This window comes from Typopeltis vanoorti, chromosome 15 (genome assembly GCF_054136105.1).
Source record: "Typopeltis vanoorti isolate ZY-2024b chromosome 15, IOZ_Tvanoo_1.0, whole genome shotgun sequence".
NCBI classification, from domain to species: domain Eukaryota; kingdom Metazoa; phylum Arthropoda; class Arachnida; order Uropygi; family Thelyphonidae; genus Typopeltis; species Typopeltis vanoorti.
This window is the reverse complement of record NC_143563.1, coordinates 3,868,798-3,888,696: the sequence shown is the minus strand read 5'-3', so window position 1 is coordinate 3,888,696 and position 19,899 is coordinate 3,868,798. Positions and strand designations below refer to the sequence as shown.

At 37.2% G+C, this 19,899-nt stretch overlaps 1 protein-coding gene across 1 annotated transcript in view; it reads left to right on the top strand.

Moving 5' to 3' along the window:
• The window catches only part of LOC150098313 (uncharacterized), a 571,066-nt gene that overhangs the window by 31,271 nt on the left and 519,896 nt on the right, over window positions 1–19,899 (top strand). Inside the window, exon 4 of the mRNA XM_090405143.1 lies at window positions 16,981–17,143. Coding sequence (XP_090261269.1) covers window positions 16,981–17,143 — 163 coding nt within the window. The remainder of the gene's footprint in view (window positions 1–16,980; window positions 17,144–19,899) is intronic.

Here is a 19,899-nt window from a genome sequence, read left to right as displayed (position 1 = left end):
TTTTTATATTTTAATGGAAAAATTCGCACATTGGTGTTGGTTCACAAACTTTGCTTCTTTCGTATTTCGGCGCTTAATGAATATTAGTAAATATTGTTTATTCATATGTTTAATTTCAAAGCAGTGGTTAATTGTATTTACTTCGAGTGATCTCCAGGGAAGCTTCAAATCTCCCTGTCCCTTTCATCATGCGTTCGTAATCAGGGACTGTTGATATTGACTTTATATACATATCAAAACTCATTTTATATTATCACTGTCATCCGAGCTAGTTTTCTGTTACCAATAAAAGTTTCGCATATACTTCACACATGAAAAAAAGCTTAAACAAGTTCATGTGGGGACATAGTTACTCGCTTGCAGTGGTAAACAACACCCCTCCCTAACAACCACTATACTGCAGAGGCAATAAAAACAAGTACTTTTATTATGCCAGTGAATAAGGTATGAGGAGTCTGTGTAATGTATTTCTCAACAAATAGTGCAATTACAGACAACTGGGATAAAAACACACTAATTAATGAATCACATTTCCCCTCATACAGAAACTATGCTGTATAGACTGAAACAAAACCATATGTTGCATGGGCAAACACAGTATCTAACTAAAAACTATTGTTATTAATTAGATGTGTGCGAGTTCGATTTCCCAAGGCAACAATAAAATTCAACCGAACGTGTTAAAATTCGTAAGTGTTAAAACTAAATAATATATATATATAATGAATGTTATGGCAGTTTCGCATATGGAATTCGGTTGAAGAGAGTTAGCATTTCAACTCAATTGTCAGCTATGCTTTTATCTTTCGGTTGCGCGATCTTTTGTTAATACCGCACCAATCATATGCACGCTTTAATAAACAGACTGCCTTTGCTGTCGGTTTCGCGTTAGGCTTAATTACCGTAAAGGGAGAAAAGTCACAAAAGAGAAAAATGTTCCTGGTCCGGGAATTCCCTTATTCAGGTAATATTCACTAATTTCCTGTTATCAGTCTGTGGTGTGCCAGTATCGGTAAGTGGTGATATTATTTGACCTATTCTTCGTTAGAAAATTTAACCGTAAGATGGAGGAGTGGCTGATAAAAAATAAAAAAAAAATTCCCGCGAACAATCAGAAGAAGCAGAAATAGACTCAAAAAAAGGACAGTATTTCATATTTTACCAGAACAGCCCGCATCGTCTTCAGAACCAAACGGTAAGAGGCAAAAAATAATACATGCATTTGATTTTTGCAATATTCGCTGTATATGTTTTGTATTGGATATAAATACAATAAATATTATAATAATATATCTCTCTATTACGATTTTATTTTCGAGGGGGGCCGTGAAATATTTTAATTTTTGTAAAGGGGGCCCTGACATCCAGAAGTTTGGGAAGCACTGGCTTAAACCACAGACTATACGCAGTCAACGTAGCTCTAGCCAGTGAGCTTCAGCAGCCTTTACAAGTGTGCGTGTTGTTTGGGAAAATTAAGTTACAACCAACTTTTTATGACGATGTTATTGACCACTTTGTAAAGAAGAACCGTAGGGTAGAATTTGTATACCTCGTATAACGCGGTACTTATACAACGCGGTTTCAATATAACGCGGTCTACAAATTGTTGTAACCCTTGTTCAACGCGGTACTTATACAACGCGGTTTTGACAAAAACACACAAAAACCTTTTATCTTTTCATATATTTTTCACCGCGCAACTTAAAAATGAAATTTTATCTTCGTTAAATTTGTGTCTGCCCGTATCGCGCAGGTAGTTATAAGTAGCGAATTTCTATTAGGGGAAACACCCTTTAGCACGCATGCACGTCGATTGTATACCTTATAAAGTGTTTATTGTTGAAAATTGTCTTCGTTTTCTGCCAGGAAAGCGCATTAAAAATCATAAGTGTGTTATCTCAAGCTGAGCACTTTATTTTCTGGTGAGTTACATACATAATTAATATGTAATGCTTTTTTATGTAAAAAAATATTTTTAATGGCCACAAATTGCATTGAAAGGGAAAAAATGAATATTGAAAAGAAAATTCGTCTCGAAGAAAAAAAAATTATAATCATGGATCGGTTGAAAAATGGAGAAAAATCTCATGCCATCTCACGCTGTTGTAAGGACTTTGAATTTAAATGAATCAACAATTCGAACAATCAAACAAAATGAATATAAAATCCGAGAAAGTGTTTATTGCTGAATTAACGGTAAGTGAAAACTCGTTGCTCGTGAACGCAATTTTCTAAGAGAGAAAAATGAAGAAATCTCTAATGATTTGGAAAGAAGATGCACTCAAAAGAAAATTCCTTTGGATGGAAATCTTATTAAATAAAAAAATTCTCGAAGTTTATAAACATTTCTAATGTAGACCAGGTGTTCAATGCTGATGAATCCGGTTATATTGCAAAAAAAAATGCCAAAACACACCTATATTTCGAAAAATGAAAGATCAGCTCCTGGATTCAAAGTTTCCAAAGACAGAATTACTCTACTGTTTTGTAGTAATGCATCAGGTGATTACATGACAAAACTAATGTTTATTAACCGATCCTCAAATCCTCGTGCTATGAAAGATTAAAATATGCACTTATTTTTATTTTGCCTAAAACATTTATGCATTACGTGCAATGAAGCTTAATTACAATTTGTAATTTTTATAATTTTATACTACGTATTTGTGTCATACTTTATGTTTTCTTAACTTACATGAATTAAATAAAAAAATATTTTTGTTGGTAATGCCATTGTTTATATATATATATTTGAAAAAAAAAAAAAAATTCGCTTAACTCTTGGTATGCAGTCAGCTACTCGTTCCTTTAAACATCCTTTTACCACTTCCCATGCACTACTAACATATTTTCCCTGATTGCCGTTTCTTTTATTAACACCACTCTCCATAGTAGTCATTCATTTTTGGCTTACTGTACAGTATTAATAAAAACAGATAAATGTAAAATAAGACAAGACAGCGAAATTAAGAGCAAAAAAAAAATTTTTTTTTTTTATTCAAATGTACAACAACCGAGTAAAAGCTGATCACCATATATATATATATATATATATATATTATTGAAATTAGGATTTTATATTTTTATATATATATATTTAAATATTTAAAAAATATATATTTATATAAATATATATATATTTAAAAAAAAACCGATTTCGGAACATAATCCTACTTTTTGTATGTGATCTAAGTCTTATATAACGCGATTTATATAACGCGACATTTCTATGGAACCTAACATCCGCGTTATACGAGGGTTACCTATAATTCATTATTCCGATAATCAGATTTCAATCACACCTCTCACTCCCAGAATGATAACAAGAGCAAGCGTGAATTTCAAGGCCAGCATTCGCCCCTGCAATAAAGAGTGCTTAAAAGATTCTTTTGCCCCGTTTAAATATCCCCCATTCCCCCATCTGCCTTTACCAGAAACTGTACTGTAATATTCTGTCAATATAAAATGGTTACGAAAGTCACTCAAATGTAGTAGTATTAATTACTACTTTAAGTATTAATTAATTAATTATAATTATTGATTAATACTTAATTAATTAATGCTTTAAGTATTAATTACTACTACATTATTATGAACAATTTTACATTGCACACAGCATAATTACTGCAATGCGAAATTGAAGTAATTATGCAGGGGGTAGGGATCTTTGTTTCTCCTGAAGGACAGATGGATTTTTCATGTAAACAACCTCCATTATTAAAACCCTAGTTTTCTTTAAAGAAACAAATTTAAATCAATAACAATAGTTATTATTATATATTGTAGTAATACTATTTAGTGAGTGCTATTTAAATGTATAATCTGTAAATTTTGAAGCATACGTAAGTTAATGGAATGGAATTGTATAGAATGGAATTAATTTTCTTCTCTTCTTCTTCTTCCTAACATGGAATATATGCCATGTGGCCTGTTCCGGTCTCATGCCATCTCTTTCTTGGTCTTCCGATTCTTCTTTTTCCACTTATTTTGTATCTATACTTTTCCCTGACAGTCCGTCCGGCTTTTCTTTGCATGAAACTTGAAAGTATTTTGAATTTCCCCAGGGCAGGTTACTAACCTGTCGCTGGGAAAGTCCAGTGGTAGGGCTGCTACCTAACGCCTCTGGACAGGCAGATCTAACAGCATTTACTCTGTTAGGGTGTTAAGGTTATACCGCCCATACTCGGTCGCCAGTGCCTCGTTTGTACTTTTAGAACAGAATGGACCACGGGAAGGTGAGGTTGACATTTGAGTGGGAGAGGCTATGTATTGCGCTTCACCACCCCTTCCATCCCTTAATTAATTAATTAATTAATTTTCTCAATTCTTAAATACAGGCATTTCCCGCTTTACTAGTTCCACGGTATACGAGTTATTTTTCTCAAGTATCAAACAAGTATAAACAAAAAATCGAAAATTAAACATTAACTGCAATACATAAATGCTAACAGTAGCGCACTCAGAATTTAATCTTGGGGGTGGGGGGACGAGTTGAGTGGACCATTTCAGAATATACACTAGCATCGCATACGACATATGACTGAGCATCTGCAATGATCGCTAATTCATAAGTAGTATAGAAATAGAAGACACGACACAACATAAATAAAAAAAAAAGAATTTTAATTAGGAAAAGATTTTCGGAAAATTTTCTAGTGTTTTTTTTTTCTTCTTTTTCTTTTGGAGTTCAGGCCCTACCCCTCTGGGTGCGTCACTGAATGCTAAACATTCATAAATACGGCGTTTAGAACCACGCGCGTAGTTATACAATACAGTACTACTCTGCATGTGAAAACAGGAGGGTTTCACATTGCGCGGTTACCAAAGGGTTGTTGTGTTGCTCTTAATTTCGCTGTCTTGTCTTATTTTACATTTATCTGTTTTTATTAATACTGTACAGTAAGCCAAAAATGAATGACTACTATGGAGAGTGGTGTTAATAAAAGAAACGGCAATCAGGGAAAATATGTTAGTAGTGCATGGAAGTGGTAAAAGGATGTTTAAAGGAATGAGTATCTGACTGCATACCAAGAGTTAAGCGAATTAATAAACCGGGAATTAAATGGATGAGTTATATCGTTAAGCAGGAGTTAAAAAGAAAAGAGAAGCGGAAGGAGGAGATTCATAGGTGGCCAGCAAGCTCATGAGCAATATAAATTACAACCCAGAGAGAGTGACTGGTATGAAAAGAAAGGCAAAATCAGAGTATGAGGAGATTAGCTGAATGAGCCAAGAGTAATCTGAAAGAGTTCTTTTAGTATGTGGCAGGTAAAGAAAAAAAAAAAAAAAGAAGACTACAGTAGGATGATTTTGTTAATTTTAATAGACTGGCATATAGGCAAAGATGAATGGATTTCCTCTGATTTTCCATGTTCGATAAGGTTTACTTTTCGCAGTTAAGAATGAACTTTTGCTGGAGATAAGAGAGTCATATTTTATAAACTAAATAATAAATTATATATATATATATATTAAGTCAGTTAATAATCTTAAACACACACACACACACACACACACTAAAGATACCAAGCAATTTTGAACCTGGTTTTAATCCATTTCCCAAGTAAGCAAACAGACAAGTAAATCAAGTTTGCACACCTACAAGTAACAAGTCTGGGTGACCCGCAAAGTAGTGCAAGTCTAGGCAACTCGTGGTAAAGGTGGAATAAGCTCTGATCACTATTCTTAATATTTACCCTTAATGCAAAGCACATCTGCTTGAGGAGATGTATGATGCTATGCATTAAAGGCAAGGGGCCACTTCACCCAGACTTGCACTACTTGCAGGTGCAAACTTGACTTATTTGTCTGTTTGCTTGCTTGGGAAATGGAGTAAAACTAGGTTTAAAATAGTTTGGCATCTTTAACGTATATTATACCCAAGGTAAAAAACTTTTTACATCTATCTCTCAACCTGAGATTTTTATATTTAATAAGATCAAAACACCTTATGGTAACTTGTTTTGGTAAAATAGTTATAAGCTCTGTATTACTTAAATCTTGGTATTTCTAAGCCTGGCTCCCACTGATGAGACCTCAATAAAGGTCGAAACCGGTCTGGGTAGTGGCCCCTTGTCTTTAATACACAGCATCATACATCTCCTCAAGGAGATGTGCTTTGCATTAAGGGTAAATATTAAGAATAGTGATCAGAGCTTATTCCACTTTTACCACGAGTTGTCTAGATTTGCAGGTGCAAACTTGATTTACTTGGGAAATGGATTAAAACCAGGTTTAAAATATCTTGGTATCTTTAACATATAATATACCCAAGGTAAAAAAAAAACTTTCTACATATATATATTATTATATATATATATATATAATAAATAAAATTGGTAGAACAATACTCAAAGATGATGCTGATATTTTACAGGATAATTTTAATAGACTGGCAGTATAGGCAAAGATGAATGGATCAGGTGTGTGTGTATTGTGTGGTGCACACCTACGGAATGGCAATATTGCATATTATATTTCTGCATTTATTCCTGTTAAGGATTCCCCTAATTGTGGCCTGGATTTCCGTGATTCCTAAAATTAAACAAAATATACTAATTCTTCATGAAGAGGATACTCTGATGCATAAACATTGCATCACATTTGTGTTAATAGCTCGGGTGTGCAGTCACAAATACAGACATCGTTGAGCTTTTGAACAGACATATAGTTGGTGCAGCAGATCAAATTCTTATCATTCCAGTGGTTTTAAACCCCCCAGAAGGCAAGCCGGGTGTGCTCTGAGACAATAGCACCCAGAAATCAATGGCTGTGATTGGTTATTTTCTCGACCAATCCGATTTGAAAGTTTTAATTTGTCATGAGTTGCTTGTTTTGAGTCTTGAAACTCAGGAAACTCATTTGTTTCCTGAGTTTCATCTATTTTGCATGTGTGAAGTGTGAATTGACATGTTTATTACACTGATATAGATATAGTTTTTAATATATAATTTTCTATAAATATTTATAACTATTTTGCTTATATTTGCAATGGGAAACAGTCTTGACGATCTACTGAATGTCCCATTTTCTGCCAGAGCTTCTGCAGATTATATGATTGTACTCAAAGGCAGTAAAACTTGGACTCCTCCAAATTTACTGAATAAGCAGAAAGCAAGTGAGCCATTCGTGCAAGTATTTCTACTTATTCTTCCCATTCTCACATTAAAGATGGTTCACATATTTACACCTTTGAGTAATTCAAATATACCAACCAGATATAGCATTCTCCATTATTGTTTTCTAATATATCTTAAAACGTACATATTGTCCCCCACTCTATGCAGATTTGGTTACAATTAATTGATAAATTAAATCATTCAAAGTTATCCTACAATTAATTGCATTAGACTAAATAAGACGAGCACAGAAGACTCATCGAGGGGGGGGGGCACCTATTCTACAACTTTCTGCACCTATTCTACAACTTTCCATCTCCACCACTTAATCTACCAACTACACCAAATCTCCACTACCATCATCTACACCAATGCCATCTACTGCCTATCACCAACACTAGTATTTTCACAGACAATCACAAACATCCATGCCCATGGTGGGATTTGAACCTGCAGCCTTTTGGCTGGAGAGCAGCTATGCTAACCACTCGGCCAACCAGACCGGCCATGTATGTTGATTATTTGGTAGTAGAATATCTACTTAGAATAGTAAAATGGAGAGAGCCTCTATAGCTCAGTCGATATAGAAGAAGTCCTTTGGTTGGAAAAGGCCTGGGCTTAAATCCCATCTTGGACAAGGAGAACCTTTATCAGGGCATGTCAACTGAAAGTGAGTTAGCCAGTCTCGTATGTCGGCAGAAGGGTTTTCCTCCCAAAATTTTGGCTTTGTCATTCTGCAATTAGGCAAACTGGCCAAGAAAACACGTATACAGAATGTTTATAGGCATATGGTCAACTACCTATCCTTGAATCATGAATAAGAAATCCAAGAATACGTGTAAGGTTGCAGGTTCATGATGATAATGATCAGGAAGAGTGAAATGTAGAATTTGGGACAATAAATTGGCATGGTGTGTACAGTTTTTATTCAATATTTGCTAATTCTTCTTTTGCATATGTGTATGTGTGGCTTTGCAGCTTCTGTGTTTGTTCTGTCTGAGAATTGATTGGATTGTTTGGTTCCATTCTTGCAGGGTAGTTACAAATTCCTTTTACTGTGAATAGTGTTGGTCTTGTCTTGTCAGGTGTCATCTCCTTCCAGCATGTTAACTACCATGAGCTTCCACTGTACGGTTTTGTGCTTCTCTCTTACATTCTTCATAAGACAAAATGGTCCGGTCGTTAATATTTCCCATTCAATCTGTTCTTTATCTCCCTCTTCCTCTTTTTCCTTGTATCATTCCTTCTAAAAGTGTTTTTTGTAGGGATTCATGCCCTAGTATGTGATGAAGGTAGGTGGTTTTCTTTTGTTGGTATAATGGAATAATCTTGGTAAACCATGGTGAATGTTTTGCAACCATTTTGAGAATTGCCAAATTACCAATTGTGGCTCACTCATGAAGCAGTTTTATAATGTTTGATGCACCTGTTGTTTAACAAGGCTAATTAACATGTGAGGGAAACAAAACTGCAGGTGATTAATAAAAGTAGTACATATTATGATTTTAGTTTGCTTAAGGCTGCCTAAAATTGTCGAGTGTTACTCAAGATAAGAGATGAATTGTGCTCTCTCAGGGTGGAAAATCTTAGTGGAAATAACGCCAATGGTTTTGAGAGTATATGGTGTGAGATAGATGTTTATAAGACAAGACATTTGGTGGATGTTGCTACAGACCAGAGAATATATGGTGATGAGTAGAAAATGTTTAGGCAAATTAGTTTGGTAAGTACAAAGTGAGCAATCATTACGGGGGATTTCAACTATAGCAATATAAACTGGGCAGAGGAAAGAGCATGCAGTTTTTATGAACTGCATTTTTATATTGCTTGAGGGACAACTCTTTTAGGCAGGATGTGGTGGAGGGAACACAGGGATAAAAAGTTTTGGATTCGGTCATGGCATTAGAGGATCTGATTGTGACTGAGATGACATATTCCCCTCCCATTGGTGAGAGTGACCATGAAGTCCTGACTTCGTGGATGAATAGGAATGTGTATGTATGAAAACAGAAAAAAATTAAGAAATAAAAATGGGTGAAAGAATATTAGTGCATGGGAGATACTTAAGAAAAAATTGTTGACAACAACAGATTATATACCTTGAATGAAGAAGATAAAGCAATTTGGAGTCAAATGGATGACAAAAGGAATAAAAGGGGAATTGCAGAAGAAAAAAAGGAGATTATGGAAAGAAGGAATTCTGAAAGGAATTCTCAGAGAGAGAGAGAGAGAGAGAGGTGGAGAACAGTTGCATGAGGAATATAAGGCTAGGAAAGTAACTAATATTACAAGGAGAGAAAAATTAGAGTTTGAGAGGAGACTGGAACTGCAATCCAAGGAGAATCCTAAGGAGTTTTTTCACTATGTGGCAAGTAGAGTAAATGATAGTGGATGGATTGAGATGGGAGATCTTGCTGGGTTGAGATGGGAATCGGGTGACCAAATCTGGTGAGATAGTTGAGCTATTTAATTATCACTTTATTAGAGTGTTTCATCCTGGTGCAACAGACTTTATTCCTAGAAGGATAATGACTGGTGAAATGAATGTACTCTGAATACTGAGTATGGTAAATGTCAGTACTGGACTAGATGGAATTTCACCATGTGTTTTAAAGGAACATTCTAAGGAACTGGCTGTGCCATTAACCTGACTGTTTAATGAAAGTTTTACAATAGTTCAGGTTCCTGGAGTGTAGAAGGAGGGTAAGATATTACCCTCCTTTTACACTCCAGGTCTGTCCAAAGTACTTCATTGAATAAGGGTGGCAGTAGAATGGAGGTATCAAACTACAGGCCTGTTTGTATTTCTTCAGTAGTTAAGTTTTGGAAAAATAGTAAGAGCTCATATAGAGAATTGGGCAGATGAGGGTAATATTATTTATGCAAGCCAGCATGGATTTGTTAAAGGGTGCTCTTGTTTTAGTAATATTTTTATCTTTTACAATAGAGTAACAAGAGCATTGGGTGAGGATAATCATACACTTTCATTTATTTTGGATTTTTCCAAAGCATTTAATAGAGTGCACGACAAGTTTTGATTTTTAAGTTGCATTATATGGATTGGGATACCAGATTAGTGGATTGGATTGGTGATTGGTTCTCTGATAGATATTAGAGAGTTGTATATGAGAGAGCAGTATGAGGAAGTAGGAAGGTTATAACTGGAGTTCCACATGATTCAGTCCTGGGATCATTACTGTTCAGTCTCTTCAAGTCAATGATGTCACAGGATCACTATGGGATGTTCAATTTGCAAATTATATGAAGCTTGGGAGAGATATTACTAACCCATGGGTAGAGGCTTAAGTGCTGTGAGGACATCATGTTGGAGGCTTAATGGATTGTATACAGCACTCAGAAAGGATTAAAACAGAATTTAATTCTTCCTATATTTCGTCTCAGTCAATGAGACATCTTCAGGGATTACAAAAAAAACTAATGTAACATAAATACAAATAACAAACAATACTAAGCCCAACCACGTGGGTGACACTAAAGTCCTGTCTAGGTGGAGCACCCTCTAAGGGCAGTTGTAGGTGGCCTGGAATGTAAAGCGGGACATCTGGTGATAAGCGTTTCCTTAATCTTAGGAAGCTTAATGCTACCATATTTGTTAAGATTTGGTTGATTCCTGAGAGCTGCTGCTGATTCTAAGAATAGTCTCTCTCTTTTGAATTTGCTGTGGTGGAGCATGGTGGTTTTTTTTTTCCATGAGATCCTGTTGGTTGTATCTAAGACATGGTCAGCCAGGCCTGACTGACCATAGTCGTGGTTGCAGATGTATGACTTATGTTCCTCCAGGCGGATAGTAGTTGATCTGCCTGTCTGTCCAAAGTACTCCAGTTTACAGGAACAGGGTACTTTCTAGACTCTAGGCACTGAGAGAGGAGGGAGCAGATCTTTTGTAGCGCAGATAAGGGTACCAAGTTTGCGGTGGGGCTTAAATGCTGTGTGTAGGTTGTACTTTTTTAAAATCTTGGCTATTTTTTTGGATGTGCCACAGATATAGGGTATGGTGACAGCATTTCTAAACTCTTTCTGAAGAGAAGACCTGGGAATGGGGGAGGACCTAATTATTTTTTTAATGCTGTGATCGCTGTAGTCATTGGAGAGGAAAATGTTGTGTATGTGGTCAAGTTCAGTTGTAAGTGCGGTTCCATTGGTACAAAGATTGTGGGCTCTCTTGTAAGAGTTTTAATAATGCTATATTGTTGAGCGGGGTGGTGGTGGGAGAGTTTGTAAATGTATCTGCCTGTGTGCGTGGGTTTTCTATATACCGTGAAGGAAAGTGTACTGTTGGGAAGGCGTGTAACTAAGGTTTCGAGGAAGGATAAACAATTGTTCTTTTCCTTTTCCATCATGAACTGCATTCTTGGATGTAGGCTGTTGAGGTGACTGAGGAAGGAGTCTAATGTGTCTGGGCCATGAGGCCAAATAGAGAACACATCATCTACATATCTTAGCCAGATAGAAGGTTTGAGAGGGGCTGAGTCTATGGCTCGTTTTTCAAAATTCCATAAAAAATGGGTGAGAAGGGTGAATCCATGACAGTTCCCTCTATCTGCTTGTAAATTTGCTGGTAGTATGCTTGTTGAGCCTTTTGGCTCAACGACGATGCCGCTACAGACAGTAGTTAACTTATCGTCCAAAAAGGCTCGATGACGATGCCATCAGGGCCCTAAGCCTCGGCCAAAATTTCATGGTCGCTCTGAAAGAAGCGCTGGTGCTTAATGTGATGTTCAACGTCGAACTCGGGATCTGTTGCTTAGTGCTGGAGATAGCAAACAACATCAGACTTGACGTTGCCAACATCCTCGCCGAGTCTTCGCCTCCAAAAAGTAATTTATCATCCTCCCAACGCACTGTTCTCATGAAATTACGAAAAGAAAAAAAAATATCGTCATCACCAGAGCTGATAAAGATAATGCCACAGTCGTTCTTAATGCCATGGAATACAATCGAAAAATGGAGATTATCCTCAGAGATCACTCTACCTACACCTCGCTAGAACACGACCACGCAAAAACAAAAGTTAAAAAACTAAAAACTTACTTTAAAAAGTGTCTTTCTGGCCCCCTGGAAATCATGATAAAACTCAAAACTTTCTGTTCCTGTCCTTCCTGAATATACGGTTTACCAAAAATCCACAAACCCAATTCCCCACTAAGACCTCTAGTAGATGCCATTAATGCACCTTGCTACAAACTGTCAAAGCAGTTGGCCAGCTCTCTACCCCCCCCCCCCCTCACTGGTCTTTCCACATCCTATATAAAAAAACTCTACCCATTTCAAAACTGTCATAGAAAATTTAACTTTAAATAACACAGACATATTGGTCAGCTCCTCATTGTTTACAAATATTCTCTTAATTGATACCTTAACACTCTTAAAAAAAACGTTTTTCCTTCCAACATCCTTGATCTCTTTTCCTTTGCCATCTATTCTGGTTATTTTTCTTGGAAGAACAAAATCTACAAGCAGATAGAGGGAACTGCCATGGGTTCCCCCCCTCTCACCCCCTCTTGCCAATTTTTATATGGAAGATTTTGAATGAAAAACAAGCCATAGACTCATCCACTCTCAAACCTTCTGTCTGGCTAAGATATGTAGATGATGTGTTCTCTATTTGGCCTCATGGCCCAGACACATTAGACTCCTTCCTCAGTCACCTCAACAGCCTACATTCAAGAATTCAGTTCACGATGGAAAAGGAAAAGAACAATTTTTACCCTTCCTAGACACCTTAGTTACACGCCTTCCCAATGGTACACTTTCCTTCACGGTATATAGAAAACCCACGCACACAAGCAGATACATTCACAAACTCTCCCACCACCACTCCACTCAACAATATGGCATTATTAAAACTATTACCAAGAGAGCCCACAATTTTTGTTCCAGTGGAACTGCCCTTACAACTGAGTTTGACCACATACACAACACTTTCCTCTCCAATGGCTACAGTGATCACAGCATTAAAAATATAATTAGGTCCTCCCCCATTCCAGGTCTTCTCTTCAGAAAGAGTTTAGAAATGCCGTTACCATACCCTACATCTGTGGCACATCCAAAAAAAAGCCAAGATTTTAAAAAAGTACAACCTACACACAGCATTTAAGCTCCATTGCAAACTTGCTACCCTTATCTGCTTGCCTCCTCTCTCAGTGCTTGGCGTCTATAAAGTACCCTGTTCCTGTAAACTGGCATACCTTGGACAGACAGGCAGATCAGCTACTATCCAAACATAAGTCATATATCTGAAACCACGACAATGGTCAGTCAGGCCTGGCTGACCATGCCTTGGAAACAACCCACAGGATCTCATAGGGAAAAAAACCACCATGCTCCACCACAGCAAATTCAAAAGAGAGAGACTATTCTTAGAATCAGCAGCAGCTTTCAGGAATCAACCAAATCTTAACAAACTGGTTGCATTAAGCTTCCTAAGATTTGGGAAACACTTATCACTAGATGTCCCACTTTACATTCCAGGCCACCTACAACTGCCCTTAGAGGGCGCTCCACCTAGATAGGACTTTAGTGTCACCCACATGGTTGGGCTTAGTATTGTTTGTTATTTGTATTTATATTACATTAGGTTTTTTGTAATCCCTGAAGATGTCTCATTGACTGAGATGAAATATAGGTAGAATTAAATTCTGTTTTAATCCTTTCTGAGTGCTGTATACAATCCATTAAGCCTCCAACATGAAGATATTAGTAACAGTGCTGATGTTTTGGATCTTCTAGAGGATTTGAATAAGCTGGAAAGGTGAGAAAATGAATTAAGATATTAAATTAATGCATATAAGTATAAGGTTTTGAAATTTGTAATACACTGATGGGATGCTTCACATTTACAAGTGAAGGAAGCAAGGAATCTTGGGGTGATTGAGAATAGCTATTTGAAATTCCAATAACATATTGCAAAGGTTGTGAAGACAACTCGCAGAATTACAGCAATGTTGAGGTGAACATTGATCACAAGAGATAAAAGTGTGCTGGTGCCATTGCATAAAGCTTGGATCAGACCACATCTTGATTTCTGTGCTCAGATCAGGTCACTGGGATTTGAAGGGGAATGCAGTAACCTTTGCAAGGGTGATACCAGGATATTAGGACTATACAAGTTTGATTATGAGGATAGATTGAGGGCATGCAGACTGCAGAGTTTGGTGAATAGAAGGCAAAGGGGAGATATGATCATGACATTTATGCTGTTTAAGGGTTATTATTATATTAACACTGAGAAGATTTTTCATATGGTAGAATGGGGGAAAGGAGCAAGGATAAGGGCCATCTCTGAAAGTTGCAAAAGAAGGTGGTGAGTAAAAGGATAAGAAGTAAACTTCCCGAAGTTGACGTCTAAGACTATTATAATCACCTGCCTTATAATTCCACATAAGTTCCCGTCTCTTTGATACTCCTGCATGTCTATTCATTTTCCATGTCAACACCATATGGTCACTCTCTCCAACTGGTGGGAGAGACGTCAACTCAGTTATTATTAACTCTTCTGATGCTATAACCAAATCCAAAATTTTTGAACCTCTTGTTCCCTCTGTTACATGTTGCCTAAGACATTTGTCCCCTCAAGAATTCTAGAAATTCCATTCCCCTATTGTTACATACATGTTCCTCTCTCCAATGCAGAGGACATAGTGGAATTGTTCAATGAACACTTTATTGGAGTATTTCATCCTAGAGGAGTCAGTTTTAATGCTAGAGAGATAGGACTGGTACGAGGTCTGGAGGTACAGGAGGAGAGTGTGTTTCAGATACTGAGTACTCTGGATGTCAGTAAAGCTGTGGGACTGGATGGTATTTCGCCGCGAGTTTTGAGAGAATGTGCTAGCGAATTGACAATACCTTTAACGTGGCTTTACAATGAAAGTCTGGCTTTGGCAAAGGTGCCCAGGGAATGGAAGGAAGGTAAGATAGTGCCATTGCATAAGGGTGGTAACAGACTGGAAGTGTCTAATTATAGGCCAGTCTGTGTGTCATCAGTAGTTGTTAAGATCTTGGAGAAAGTAGTGAGGGACCGTGTACAGCATTGGGCAGATGAGGGTAATGTTATCTGTGAGAATCAACATGGATTTGTGAAAGGACGCTCTTGTTTTAGCAATATGCTAGCCTTTCATAATAAAGTTACAAGAGCATTAGATGAGGGAAAGGCATATACTGCAATTTTCTTAGACTTGGCGAAGGCATTTGACAGGGTGCCACATGATAAGCTGATATTTAAGTTGCAGCACATGGGTCTGGATGTCAGATTGGTCAACTGGATTCAGGATTGGCTGTCTGATAGGTATCAGAGAGTTGTGTATGGTGGAGCAGTTTCCAGGAGGCAGAGGGTTACAAGTGGGCTCCCACAGGGCTCAGTACTAGGACCTATATTGTTTAACCTTTATATCAATGACATAGCCAGTGGATTGCAGGGGGATATTCAGTTGTTTGCGGATGATGCGAAGCTGGGAAGGATTATTAGTAATAGCGCAGATGTGGTAGCCCTGCAAGAGGATTTAAATAAGCTAGATAGATGGGCAAATGAATGGGGGTGTCAGTTTAATGCAGCAAAATGTAAGGTCTTGAGGTTTGGGAAACATCGATGGGATGCTGCATACTCTATGGGAGGAGTTATACTGGAGGAAGTAGGGGAGACAAGAGATCTGGGGTTGATGATTGATAGAAACCTGAAGTTTAGGGGACATATTGCAAAGGTGGTGAAGGTAACACAGAGGATTGCTGCTATTATGAGAAGGACACTGACCTGCAGAGATAAGAGGGTTATCATTCCGTTGTATAAGTCTCTGATCAGACCCACACTTGGACTATTGTTCTCAGATTTGGTCCCCAGGATTTGAAGGGGGATAAATTAACTGTGGAAAGGATACAAAGACGGATGACAAAGATGGTTTCAGGACTGTACAATGATAGTTATGAGGATCGGCTGAGAGAATGTGGACTGCAGAGTTTGGCGGATAGAAGAAGGAGAGGTGATATGATTGAGACTTTTAAACTGTTGAGAGGTGGTTACAGGGTTGACACTGGGGAGTTCTTTCGCTTGGTTGATCAGCGGGAAGGAGTGATGACAAGAGGCCATCCCTGGAAGTTACGAAAGGAAACTGTGAGCAAGAGGGGTAAGGAGTGGTTTCTTTGTGTGGAGGGTGGTTGAGCCGTGGAATGCATTGCCTGATGGAGTGGTGGGAGCGAGAACGGTCAGTGACTTTAAAGAGTGGTATGATAAACTTTGTGTTTCTCAGGGGGGACCTCCCCTCGATGAGTCTTGACAGACTTTATGTCTTAGGAAGGACCTCCCTCGAAGAGTCTTTTGACTCCTTGGAGGCCTGAATAATAATAATAATAATAATAATAATAAAAAGTAAGTTTTTTGCATGGGGAGTGATAAGAGCATGGAATGCATTGCCTGTGAGGGTGGTGAACATGCAGACTGTGGATGAGTTTAAGGAGTGGTATTCCTTGGACTTAGGGTTGACTACTGTTGATCTCCGATGATGAGTCTTATGAGTACATAGAGGTAAGCAAAATAATAATAATTAAATTATTCTATCAGGCCCTGTATTTAACTTGAGTTGAATATCTATGTCATAATAATTGCATATTCCTTCGGCAGAGGAATCCAATTCTTTAATAAGAAGAATCCAAGGGAGTTGGATTCCAAAGAAGAATTTCCTATTAATTCACTTTTATTTTTAAAAAAAGTGATTGAATACAGTTGAAATGACATTCTGAATAGTAATTCAGAATATCATTTTCGAAGTTGAAATAGCATTCTGAATTTCTGTTATATAAAGTTTAATAATATTATTATGAATCTCCAAGTTGTTTTTCTTTATTTCAGTTGGCATCGCATAGCCATTAGTATTAAGGGAGATTCTGCAACACTAGTAAACGAGTGTGGCGAGCAGTATACAGCAAGTCTTTCCAGGAGTGAAGATGCCTATATTGATACATCTGGCATTTTACTTATTGGTCAGCAACTTGTTGATGGCATTTATTATGAGGTTTGCTTTTTATGTTATTCTTAAACTATCCAGGGTTTCCTTAAAATGTTGATGAAGACTAATTTACTCAAACTTTGCATGGGTTGGTGGAGCAATTAAATTATTTTCTTCACTTATTTCTCTCTCTTGTTCTCTTTCTTTGAATATTGAGATAAACTACAACATTCAAAACAAATATTCATGTAAATGAACCAAACAAACATGTAAACATTTGTTTACATATTTTTATTTACCCAAACATTTGGCACACCTGTTTAACATGAATCTTGCAACATGGCGTGTCCCAAAGGAATAGAAAGTGAGAAAATTTGTTCCACTTCACAAAGGGGTGGGTAGATAAGACTTGGGCCAATCTGTGTGTCTGAGATTGTTGTTAAAGTGTTAGAGAAGTTGGTGACGACTAGGATTCAGAACTGGGTTGATGATAGCAGCATTCTTTATGATGGTGAGCATGGGTTTTCTATGGAGAGGTGATGTTTTAGTAATCGGCTGACGTATTACAACAAGGTGACAAATTCACTCAATAAAGGAAATGCATATACAGTGATGTACGTGGATTTTTCCAAGGCCTTTGATAGACTTCTCCATGACAACCTAGTAGCTAAATTGAAACAGATGGGGGTTGGATAACAGACTACTGAAATGGACAGCTTACTGGCTGTCAGATAGTATGGCAGAGTGGTATCTCAAAGGAGGAAGATCATTAGTGGAGATCTACAGGGATCTGTTTTAGGACCATTATTGTTAAACTTGTATGTTAGCTGGAGATATGCAGCTGTTGGCCAATGATGCAAATGCCAGAAGAATCATATAAAGTACAGCAGATGTGGTCTTGCAGGAGGATCTGAATAAACTATATGGGTAGGCAGATGAGTGAAGCTATCTGTTTAATGTTGCAAAGTACAAGGTAGGTATAGTTGGGATGCATAGTATACAGTTAATGAAGAAACTTTGAGAAAGGTGGAAGAGATGAAACATCTGAAAGTGATGATGGTCAATTTTAGCAATGTGAACTTGAAACTTCAAGTCTTTTTCCACCATCACTTTCAGATGTTTCATCTCTGAAAGTGATTTCATCACTTTCATCTTTGATCAGCCTCTTGTGCCATGGACCACTGTGAACAGATTTGATCACCTGGTTTTCAGGGAGATGAGGATGTGAAGAGGGTCCAGGGAAGGTTTATTCAGTCAGTGCCAGGTTTATGAAATGCTAGATATGAGAAGAGATTGAGGGAATGCAATTTACAAAGCCTTGTGAAAGAAGAAGAAGAAGAGGGGATATGATTAAGACCAGAGCCGGCAGAAGCGGGGATATGATTAAGACCAGAGCCGGCGGAAGCGGGGATATGATTAAGACCAGTGCCTGCATGCACCACATTCAGAGCATGCGGTGCATGCGGACGCTGCTACGAAGGGGGTGCCACTGCCGGGGAGACGCCCCCTTCATGCCTGCAGAACCACACATGCCCAGATCGTTACAGGGGGCGCTTAGATAGAAATTGCATGCGGGTGCCAAAGACCCTAGTGACACTTCTGATTAAGACATATAAGTTGGTGAGGAATTGTTATTCAGATTAATGTAGAGGCAAATTTTCTAAATAGCATTAAACGTATTCAGTTATAAGAAAAATATAAATCATGAATTGAGCATCACATATACATATTGTAAAGAGTTGAGTTATTGTACCTCAAATCAGAAACTGCTATGCATACAGTGAATCAACATCACACTACAAAAATTCAAAAAAAAGTATAAATAATTTGGAGTTATTTCATTTTTAGCATTGTAAAACCACAAATTTTTATCTACCACCTGATTCTGATTTCTCTTTCTCAGTGGAGTCTCTGACATATTTGCAATAATTTGAAATGATTTTATTATCATGTTGGCCTAGAGTTTGGACTCTGATTTTACATCTTCACCTGGAACTTGAATATGTCATAATGTCACATATGATGCTTATACTTGAAGGTCATATGTATGACAATTTGTGTTTTGTAAATTATTATACATTTTCATACACGAATAGTAACAGTTTAGTCTTTTCTAAAATCTTTGTAAAATGTAAACGTTTGTGAGATCTTATCGTTGTTTTTCATGCAAATAAACAGTTTCAGAGAAAGTGGGAATTTGTTATATAAATATATAAAAACATTCATTTTATGATTATAGTACTATAACATCGGTTCTCAACTGATGGTATGTGTCCCCCCCTGGGCGTACATGCTGGGCCGTTCAGGGTTACACGAAAAATAATCAGTAATGGTGGAAAAACAAGTAAAGTAAACAAAATGCAAAATGTTAGTTATGGAACAATAAATGTTAAGTTTGAATCACCGCTATTTTTAAAACAAGGAATACAATTTATAGAAATGGGTTTAAAAGGGGTATACAAGTGGAAAAAGATTGGGAACTGCTGTACTATAACAAAAGAAAATAACCAATTTTTGGAAATCAGTGAATGGCTGTCTCTACCTTTTACCATCACTAAAAGCTGAGCCCAGGTTAATTCTAGTTTGAGATAATAAGTTCCTTTAGTGTTTGAGATAATAAGTTCCTATCCCATCTTTCCTTTTAAAATCAATGGTCTCTCATTGCTAAGTAACATGGTTTCTTAGAAATCTGGTACTACATATAATAGGTCATTAAATCCTATCTGTATTATCTGCTATGGCAAAATTGCATGTACTCTTCTGGCTGGTTTGCCTATTTTATTATTATTATTATTATTAACATCTGACCTCCATGGAGTCAA